Here is an 11,909-nt window from a genome sequence, read left to right on the forward strand (position 1 = left end):
ACTTATGCAACCCGAAGTGCAGCCTAGATTATTATTCACCTCACAAGTATCTTGTAGAATCAACAAATTTCTGAGACGAAGAAAACTTTGATGATTACTATCTATCTTGTTCAAGTAAGCAGCTCAAAAAACAAACAATCAGGATACTCGAGCTATCAAGATAAACAATAGCTGGACCTGTCTTCACAAATCCCAAATAAGTCTTTGTAGTCACTTAAGCCCTAAAAGGGTTTCAGGAAGAGGACGACTCTAGTTACAACTAGGACACACCAAGAAAAGTAGTGTCAGGATTCTAAGATCCTAGTTGCTTGAAGTTCCTCTTTTATAGACATTCAAAGCATATGTTGCTTTAGGTTTAAGCTAAGGTATTTTTGGAACTAAGCAATCAATATCCACTGTTAGATGAATCTTTGAATCTGATTTACATAAACAATACACTCTGGTTAGGTGAAACCCTAACCGAACCGTGTATAAAGATTATGTTCTAGGTAGTTAGCCGAAACTAGACGATTTGAACTTATAAGCTTAATATCATTTTCATAAACACTTAAGACTTTAACCTTGAGTCACAACTATGTGATCAAACAAGGCTATAGTGTTTATAGAGATTTGATCAAATGCTAATTATCTCATAGAAATAACTTTATTGCATTTCAAAATAATCGACATGGTTAGTAGAAGTACAAAGTACAAAAACCATAGACGTTCGTAAATCATGTCAGTCACGGTACATGTACCGATTTGTGTACTATTAAGCACAACCAAGTTTCGGAGTTCACATAACCATTTAGGTATGCATACCTTATGACTATAACCGGTTCTAGAGCCCACATAACTATTTTGGTACGTGTACCGATATAAATACACAAACCAAGTTCCGGAACACAAAAAATTTCTGGTACGTGTACCATTATGGATACCAAACCGTTTCCGTGACCACATTTCCTTTTCGGTTTGCATACAGGTATGCGTAGCGATCCGGTTCACGAGTTAACATATTTCTACATAATGTGCATTCTATGCGTACCACAAATATTCTTGTCGACATATACCTACTCCACTACATGTACGAGTACATGTAATACGACTTCAGACTTATAAAAATTTTCCCAGTTTGTAAGACTAATAACACTGTCTTATATCCGAATCTACAATAATTATATATTTCTATTTAAATTGATTCGAAACATTCCTGAATAACATCAATGACACATATCATTGGTCCATGTTATTTCGAATGATGAAAATTGAATCATGATTTTGATTGCGAAATAATAATTGTCCTTAACCAAAATTCATCAAGTATGAACAAATGTTCATTAAGCTTAGTCATTATATTTCGAGAACTAATTACCAAGAAAAACTTGACTCGAAATTCTTGTATATGTATGATAGTATAATTAGTTATGCGACATCGTCTCATAGATAGAAATATGAATATAACTTGAGAAATAGGTGTTCAGTCTTCACTTACCTTTTGTTGAAGAAGTTCTCCAAAAGCTTCAGTTGATCATCGCCTTCAAAAGGTAGAACACAATGATGACTGCCGCGATGTTCGTTTCTCAAGTACACTTTTATCCTAATTTGAAACTTAAATATTTGTAGACTAGAAATCAAGATATAGTTTTGACAACTAAATTTGACAACAAGCTTGAGATAGCAACACATGTGAGTTCGACCGAGTAATGCTCTATCAAGCATGTATCATCAAGTGAAAACACAACTAGTTAATAAAAATCATTATTTCAATTTTGATTCAATGCAAATAATCATAAAAAAATTGCATAAATTAATTAGATAAATATTACCACATAATTGTTGGAAAAATAGCCTCCTCTGGAACAATGGGATATAACTCCTCATATTAATCACTTTCTCAAAATATTGGTTCATAGCTCAAAAGTAATAAAACATTTAATTTGCGAAGCTGTATATGCTATACAAATCTATTGTTGAAAAAGGATGAACTCATTTGCAAAAGGACTTTTATAAGCGGTTCCAGCAGCAACAGTATCTGCGAATTTTTTAGTGACACATTGCTTTCAGTTCACGGTTGACTTAGACATGACTTTGTTCCTCGTCTTCTTCTACCTTTGAAGCAGCAGTAACTTCCTGCAACTTCAATTTTTATTCACTCTGTAGGGTTCTAAAATTCAACCCCCCTACAAACTCTCGATAACTCCTGTGAAACTCCAAGCACCTTTTACATCCTTCACAGGCCGATCAAAACTCGATAAAATCTCCTAAATAATTACTTTTCTTTCGCCAAAAGTCTCGGATTTTTGGTAGAAATACCCTATGAGAAGATATCTCTCTTTTTTTACAGGATATGTTCCCATATTTTCGAAACCAACTGTCGTAAAATATCACGTTCCCTGTTTTAGATAACTTCCATATATAAGAGTATTTAATCCCTTTTTTTAGCTCCTAAGCACGTCAACTACCTATGAATAAGGGAATCAACAATATTCGTGTCCAAATCAAACCTTAAACCCCTCTTGAATTCGTACACCAATTTTTTGCAATTTCTGGCGAACTATCTCGCCAAAATAGCAGTTTGAACGGTGAAGATGGTGCCCCTTATCAATCTGTCAGATTTCTATAGCAGCTGGGGGTGCCCTTAATAATTTTTGGAGTTCCTTTAGTACAAATCCTGGGTTCCTTTAACATTTTTCTTGGGTGCTTTTAATGCTTCACCAGGGTGCCATTAGTAATTCCTCTTGGGGGTGCAAATACCACTTTTCGAGCTAATTTTTCCACACATGTTTATTTCTCCAAAAGTACATACAAAAACAAAAAAATACCAATATAAGTACAAAATCTAGCATTATGAATATATAGAATCGAGACAAATAGGACAAAAAAATGTGTCTATCATTAGTTCTGAAACTCTAAATCCAGTTAGTCCTGAGCTTCTAATGCAGTTTCACAAATGGATCAACAACAAACTGCAGACACAAGAAGTACAAGCATTGAGCATATACAGGTGCAAAATCATCCAATGGTTACAAGGGCTAAATCAGGTATCACAAAACCAGAACAAAGACTATGTCTACTACAACCAAACACCTACATAACCAACTTGCTACTCAAATACCCAACTGAATATTGTTGACCCAAACTACCCAAATCATGTGTGCAGATTGTACAAGTCATTGTATGGTCTGAAACAAGCACCACGGGCTTGGTTCTCTAGATTGAGTAGATATCTCAATAAGTTAGGCTATACAGGGCCTATTGTTGACAGTTTTTTGGTTGTTCAACAAAAATCAGACTACATTACTTACGTATTAGTTTATGTTGAAGGCATCACAGTAACCGGATCAAGTCCTTATCTAAGTGATAAGTTATATTTTCTTCATCTTCCTGATAGAAATGCAAGATAATTACATCCTGTTCGCATAGTGTATGTTCCTGGATATTCTCGACTTGGACCAATGGTGGTTTAAGATAGATGAGTCTGCGTTTCATTTTGAATGTTTTTTTTTCTCACCTTGAATCTTGCACACAATACTATACCTCTCGCTCTTTTCCGTGTCTCATTTTTTATGTTTATTTCTCGCATTTTTCTTTCTCTCTCTTAAACTGAAATCAAACTTCAAATCAAGTATCGAACTTAATGCAATATCTTGCTGTCAGAATCTCTTTGGTGAAACTGGAAACGACCTCACTGGAACAACTAAGGTAAATATTATATACGTAATCTAGTTTTTAAACGCTTTCGAGATCTCTTGTTATATTCTGATTCAAAAATGTATATGCCGCAAAGTATCTCATATCCATTCATCTGCGAACTTTGTCTCAACGTGTGTATTTACTTTATCAAGATGTTCTTCTCCTCTCAATTTGCTTTTTCATCTTATCTTCAGTTATTGGACCTTCGCTTAGGTTTGCAGATATCTTTCGTCCTTTAGTGGGTTTTAATGAAGTGTAAAGGAGTCTCGTCATGTAAGTTTATCCTTGTTTATAGTTATTTTTATCTCCCTATTCATGGTCTAAGACTAACTCTTGAAAGTAACAAGCAGTGGGATGGAGAAAAGTGCATCATCTTGACCTGCAGTTCCACTTTAGGGTCATGCTCATTAACTGCCTACAAAACTTACCCCTTCAGGGTATGAGTGGGGGCGTACCAACAAGTAATATGGAAGTGATCCTCATGGTAAGCTTCCAACTTTCTATGAGAAGGTTTAGATGCTTCTCAGATGGCTCTCTGAATATGTACTTATCTTAATCCTGGCTTAGCGATTCACGGTGTGAAGAGTAACGATCTGATGGTATTATTTTTTCTTTTGTTTATAAAATTCAGGAAATTCAGTTAAGGGTTTAAAGAATTCAAGAGAGTTGACTTAAGACTTGTTCCGCAACTTTAATTCCATGTGTTTTACCGTGTATTTTATAGATTTTAATAACGGGGTTCATCAATATTCAAACTAATCAATGTCTTTGGGTAATAATTAAGCATACAATATGATGTCGACAATGTGATTATATACTTTTAATCAATACAATGCATGTATTCGTTGTGTACCAAATAATATAACTAAAAGTTGAAAAGAGTTATGATGATCAAGTAGCATGACAGCAGGATCATAGATCAGTTGAAAAGATTTGGTGTTTATTTCTGTTTTGTTGCTCTTCAGTATATTTGATACTTGTTTCTTTGGGCCATGTATATTCCTTGTATGTGTATGGAATTAACTTCCCTTGAACTGCATGTCATTCTAGAATACACCTTCTTCAACCGCATGGCGCGCTGTTTCAACAGGGATCATGTTTACTAGTCTACTACAAACCAAGGTATGTGGTTACACAGTTTTGACAAACATTTAGGAGTTCAATTGCCACACGAGCCTTGTGTTGTTATCATGTCTTCATTTCTCTTCAGTTCTTGTATTCTATGGGTTTTTTTCCCTTCCATTATGCACCTTTTCACTTCTTTGAATACTTTCTAATGTAAGTTATCGTTGTTTGCAGAAGAAGTTAGGTGTGGAAGTGTTTTGTCGCGAAGTTATAACTACGACTAGGTATATAATTTCTTAGATAAGATTATGCTCATAATATTTGTACTACACATAACTTGTATTTCCTCAGAACATAGAAATCCATCTAGTTTTCAAATAACTTAACTTAGCACAATACGTAAGATTTACATTTTCCTAAATATGTAAAATTTTATTACGTTGAATGTGTGATTGAATCTTGTTAGAGCATTGCTCGTTCGAACTCACAAGTGCTGCTATCTCAAACTTGTTGTCAAATTTAGTTGGTCAAAATTATATCTTGATTTCTAATCTACATTTAGTCAAGTCTAGGATTAGGATATAAGTGTATAGTTAACTACCGGACATCACTGCGTTCAACAGTTTGAAGGCGAAGATCAACCAAAGCTCTGGATAACTTCTTCAACGAAAGGTAATTGAAGCCTGAACCACCTATTTCTTAAGTTTTCATATTTCTATCTTTAAGACATTATCGCATGACTAACTTAGACAGTACATGCATAATAGAAATTTAGAGTCAAGTTTATCTTGAATGTCGTTCTTGAAATATGACCTACTAAGCTTAAGAACATTTGTTTATACTTGATGAATTTGGTTAAGAACAATTTATTTTTATGACCTAACTTATGATTCAAGATTTAATCATTTGAAAATAGTCTGGAACAATGATGTTTCATTGATGTTATTTTGGAATGTTTCTAATTGATTTTTAGAGAGATATAAAGCTAATATAAATTTGGATACATGCCAGTATGCATACCGGTTAACATACTAGGTTAACTGTTATAAGTCCGGAGCCGCAATACATGTACCCAGTACACGTACCGGTATAGCTGTAGTTCGACAACGACATTTTGGTACGCATACCCGATATCCATACCATAAAAAGTCTGTTGACTCGTGAACCAGGAAGGTACCATACCTAGTATGCAAACCAGAAAATATTTGTTGGTTTCCAAACCGAAAAGGTACGCGTACCCAGTATGCAAATCATAAAAGACCTGTGAGTTCCTAAACCCGTTTTTGTCTTAAGGGTACACGTACTATGACAAAAAAAAAACTCACACATAGGTACAATAAACGTACCAGGTACACGTACTTACCTTGTCGAATATTTCAGATGCATCAGAATTATTTCTATGATATAATCGTCATTTGAACAACTCTCTACAAACAGTATCTAGACATGATTGATCTCAAGTGTGACTCAAGATTAAAGTCTAAAATGTTATATGAATGTGGTTAAGCTTATAGTTCGATTGGCTAGTTTCGTCTAACCTTTCATGAATAAGTCATTGTACACGGTTCGGTTATGGTTCATCCTAACCAGAGTGTATATTCTGCTATATTAATCTCAAATCAAGTTTTTCATCTAACAGTGATTATTGATTGCTTGATTCCAAAGCTACCTTAGCTTAAATTCAATGCAACCTTGACCCTGAAATTCTATATAAGGAGAACCTCTAACAACTGGGATTTCTGAATCCCTGACACTATTCTTGTGTGTCATAGTTGTAAACTAGAGTCTTCCTCTCCTTCACACCCTTATAGGGTTTAGCGACTAAAAAGACTTCACCAGGGATTCATGAAGTTAGGTCCAACTATCTTTATATTGATAGTTCGTGTATCGTGATCTTGCTTTGATTGTTGAGCTTGCTCCAACAAACAAGATAGATAGAAATCGCAAAGTTTCTTCGTCTCAGACTTTGTGATTCCACAAGTTTATACTTGTGAGGTGAATAATAATCTATGCTGCTCTCTGGGAGTCATAAGTCTGGATTTTGAGGTTCGCTAGACTTTGTATATTGCAATTGATTTCCTACCTCACCTTGGTCTTTGATCAGAACGGAAATCACATATAGGATTATCTGTGGGAGGCAGATTCTTTTAAAGTCTTCAATTAAGTTGAAGCAAATCTTAGGATGTAAAGGACGTCAGCTACGGGAATAAATTGCGCGGAGTCCTGCTGGGATTCAAGAGGTGTAAGGAGCGCGACTGTAACTGAAGTGATGTGGCGGTTTAATTTGGTCTCAACAACATTCCAGACCAAAGTTTTGATAGTAGGCTAGAGTCTGTAGCAGCTTAATACAGTTTGGTGTTCAAATCTGGACAAGGTCCCGAAGTTTTTCTGCATTTGCGGTTTCCTCGTTAACAAAATTTATAGTGTCTGTGTTATTTCTTTTTCGCATTATATTGTTTATCTTTATAACTGAAATATCACAGGTTGTACGTAAATCAATCAAAGTAGATATATCCATCATTGTTTTTTGGATACGACTTGATTGATCTTGGATATTGATCTTTAAAATCGTCCAAGTACTCTAACAGAATAATCAGGTTCACAAACTAGTTTCTGTTTACATTCTGTTTGTAAGAGAAAGAGAGATAAACTCTGAATAGTATTTAGGTTTAGTCCATACAGGTTTTCTAAAAAAAGTTGGTGGTGTATTTTGGTACCCCCGCGTTTTCATATCTAAAATTTAATGAAAGAAGTAATTATTTTTTAATTCCGCCATGTCCGGTAATTATTTTTGAATTCCAGGTTATCTCAGGCTGAAGATGAACTGCTAGTCAATATTGAACTAATAAATTAGTCAATATTGACTAATTTTGACCAGGTCAATGTTGACTCGCAGTAATTTTTTTTGCTTTTACAAAAAAAATCGTAATGACTTGCAGCTGTTTCAGCTCGTTATGTAGTAACGTCTTATGCTTGTAACAAAAATGACATGTAGTAAGGTCTTGTGAATGTCACGACACTCTTGTTAGAGCAAGGGCTATGGAGTGAGAGCTCTCATTGGATCTGAAAGAGTTTGATCAAAATAGATCAAATCAGGTGCTACTGTGGGATGAGAGCTCTCACCCATACACCCAAAATCACTCGTACACTAATTCAGATGAATGAGTGTGCGAAAGTCTTCACTACGAGGCTAAATTTCTGCCGCTCAAAGAAAACTCATGAAAAACGGCTGATTTTGTGCCGCTTAAAAAGATTTACTTTTTTTTATTTTATTTAAACTCTTTTACGCGGGCCCCACTAGAGTTTTATAAAATAAAATACCTGAGAGGCAGAATTTCAGCCGCTTGGGGAGAAATTCTGCCTCTTAATCTGCAAATTTGCTCTTCCACCGTCAGGCGGTCACTCTTTCAGCTAGTCTCTCACTCGTTTTGGCAGTGAATGAGTGTTAAAAACACTCATTCCATAACCCTTGCTCTTACAAAAAAAATTTGTAATGTCTCTCCTTTGTTACGACTTGATACGTAGTAACATCTTGAGTCTGTTACAAAGGGCGTTATAACCTTAAATTCGTAAAGGCTATCTGTCGTACGAAAAGTTTGTAATACACTATTTTGAAACGGGTAAAAGCCGTTACAATCCATTCTTGTAAGAGTATAGTTCTGTTATGAATCGAGAAATTTGGTATAGTGGAGATACATATTCGATCTAATCGGATATGATGTTGCTATGAATTTGTTTCAAAATACGAGTACTCGTCACGGACAAAGAAATTGCGTATTTATTTTGAGTTTTTATGGTGACTTAGCTAGATCAAACTTTGTCGCATATTTCTTTTGAGCTCTATTTGGTGATTTAGCCAGATCAGACCCTTATTTTATTTTTTTGCAAATTTTATTTTGTAATTTATGTATATTCTAGTTTGAGTGAACTTTATGGTATTTAGTTTACTTCTTTGTTGATGTATGAGACTTTTTTCTCCAGCTACAACCTTAGTTATGTTCTTCAAGAATAAAGTGTGCCTCATTAAACTTTTATTCTGGATTCGCCACCGCCCAACAATTTTACTCAAATTCCCGCACAAAATCCGTATAAACCTTGTTAACTTAAACTCCCCATAAACAATTATACGCATGAGAAAAAAACGTTACATATAGGCAAACTAGATAAACATCCGTTTGATAAAGACCAACTTAATTACTTGCTTTGTTAAGAAATTTCACCATAACATACAAACTTAGGATTTTTTCTCATGTTCCTTTGAGATAAAAGAAAAATCGGATACAAAAACATGGATCCACAAAACTTAGAGCTTCTCCAATGGAATATGTGTGAAGGAAAAAGTCTTCGTCCATATAAAATACACAACCATTTTTATAAAAAAATCATCTCCAACCCATTGATGCGAGGATGATGTGGAAAAAGAAAGTTAGACGTCCTCTACTTTTAGACATTCACTCAGAGATGTCTTCCAATCCTAGTCTTACTTTTATTAATAAAAATCATTAAAAACAAAAATGAAAATAATTTAAACCTATTATATACCCACAAATAAATAAAAAAATGATACAACTTTTTATGGGTTGGAGATAAAATTTATTCTCATAATATTTATGATTTTATATCTAAAGGATGTCTTTAAAACGATGCAACGTAGGAAATACCCATATTTACCATCGAAGCTCTTAGGATGTTTCATTTTTTTTTTTTGCGTGGTAAGAAATTGTTAACCAAAAGAAGACGTGTAGGGCCTCAATATTGTGCAGGGTGAAATTGTTTCGAAAATGATTTATACACAACAAAATGTATGCGCCGTGTGAGAGGGGGTGGGACCCACTCATGCCTCACCTCTGTCCCAATACAGAGAGGGTGACCTTTCAGCCATTGGATCCTCTCGGTGCATGCATTTCGTTTGTGTATGTAGCAAAGCCGAAATTGCTTCCCTTTTCCACGTCGGTATTTAGAAGTTTCATAGGTTGGTTGGTGGTCACTGCTTGGCTTGGAGGTTACTTAATGCTCACCGAGTAAAAGTGCAGTTAATACAACTAGGGTTTAGCCTATGCTTATCTTCATCTAATAACAGCCGAACTTGACACGTGGATGTAGCTGAACGGTTTAAAAACCACTTCCCACTTTATAGCATTTCCTTACAATTTCGCTTTCGTTGCATCAACTTATCACTTATAGATCTAGTTAGTAGTGTCTAGTGGTATAAAAAGGCAACAAAACAGCGCCCATCAATTCTGTAAACAATCACACCCTCAAGAAGAAGAAGAAGAAAACAATCCCTAAGATGGGCGCTACACTATCGAAGACGAAGAAATCAGTATTGTCGACAAACAAGTTACGCCACTTCACCCATCGGCATACTCTAAAACTAACATCAAAATCTAAAGGTTTCATCTGCAAAGCATGCTTTACGGGGAATGAGTTTAAGATACTGCTGCAACAAACGGTGCGATTGGGATATACATGTAACTTGTGCAGCTAGTCCTGATATTTTGTCGACGCATATTCACCATGACCATCGGTTAAATCTGATATGGACCAAGGGAAATCCTGACGAGATTGAAGTGAAGGGAGGACTATGTGGTGTCTGCGATGGGTGTACTGGTCGGCTTTTCTATTCATGTCCATTTTGTCCAAGAGAAGCAGGTTACTTCTTGCACCCCACATGTTCAACATATCCATCGCGTATAAATCACCCATTAGATTGGGTTCATTCTCTTGTGTGGAAATCTGGTCCGCGTAAATGGTGCTCAATTTGTAGAAAGCTTTGTCCGATCTGGCATTACGGATGTGAACCCTGCTCAGTTGATGTTCATTTCGAGTGCGCCTCCGGTGACCAACAAGAAAATGGCGGTGCTGCTCATGGTAACCTTACGACAGGACCAGAGGAGAACGTTTCGGTTTTTGCAGCTGTAGGAGGGTTCTTTGTGGGTATAATCCAACTAATAGCTGGGGGCAGTTGAATTTCCGAACTGGATTTGTGTAGTTGTCGATGACAGGGTTAACGGAAAAACCTGTAAAATTTAATTTGGAAGTGTGTCTGGTAGCGGGGAGATACCTCCAACAAACACCAAATTTCCTTTTCCTTTCTTGCTTGGGGCACTTGGGGATTCATGATTGAGCTCACCCACCATGTGTGCTATGTTTTATCACATCACATCATTTACAGTTCATATACTATAATACTTGTAACATTTCGTTTAAATCGAGGTCTTCTCTCACTTTTCTTTTAAGCATTTTTCTCACTACACATGTCGAGGAACTCGTTATGCCTGGGATGGGACCGTTTCTCGTACCATGGTGGAGCTGTCCAATCTTTACCGTTGACTTACATTAACGTGCATAATATGGATGACGCGTTATAGAAATTTGATTAAATGATCTCATAATGTCATACAAATATGTTTTATTGATGTTTTATACCCACCTTTTGCCACCCAAGTTTCCCCGTTTAAGTGTCCAGTGTGATCCATGCCAATATGGCATGCAGGTATGAATTCATCATGAAAAAACAAAATGAAACCCCTCTTGAATTCGTACACCAAATCTTCGCGACTTTCGGTAAACTTTCCCGCCAAAATAACAGTTTGAACGGTGGTGATGGTGCCCCTTATCAATATGTCGGTTGCCTATAGCAACTTGGGTCGCCCTTAGTAGTTTTGAAGTGCCTTTAGTAAAAAATCGTGGGTGCCTTTAATGTTTTTTCTTGGGTGCTTTTCACGCTTCTCCGGGGTGCCTTTAGTAATTCCTCCTGGGGTTGCAAATACCACTTTTTGAGCCAATTTGTCCACACATGTTTATTTCTCCAAAAATACCTATAAAGACATAAAATACCAAAATAAGTACAAAATCGAGCATATCAATATATAGAATCGAGACAAACGGGACACAAAATTGTGTCTATCACAACGTCTGAAACTCCAAACCCACTTAGTCCTGAGCTTCCAGTTACGACTGCAGTCTCACAAATGGATCAACAACAAACTGCAGACACAAGTAGTACAAGCATTGAGCATATACAGGTGCAAAATCATCCAATGGTGACAAGGACCAAATCAGGTATCACAAAACCGGTACAACGAGACTATGTTTTACTGCAACCAAACACTCGTACAAGATACATACTTTATGGAACCAACCTGCTGCTCAAAAACATGCTTAGA

The 11,909-nt window shown here is 36.0% G+C and overlaps 1 protein-coding gene across 1 annotated transcript; it reads left to right on the forward strand.

Annotated features, from left to right (window-relative positions):
• The first annotated feature begins 10,163 nt into the window (after positions 1–10,163).
• LOC113294356 lies at positions 10,164–10,709 on the forward strand. Its single transcript, XM_026542747.1, has one exon. The coding sequence runs from the start codon at positions 10,164–10,166 to the stop codon at positions 10,707–10,709; it is 546 nt and encodes a 181-aa protein (XP_026398532.1).
• Positions 10,710–11,909: the final 1,200 nt, after the last annotated feature.

This window comes from Papaver somniferum, chromosome 7 (genome assembly GCF_003573695.1).
Source record: "Papaver somniferum cultivar HN1 chromosome 7, ASM357369v1, whole genome shotgun sequence".
Taxonomy (NCBI): Eukaryota; Viridiplantae; Streptophyta; class Magnoliopsida; order Ranunculales; family Papaveraceae; genus Papaver; species Papaver somniferum.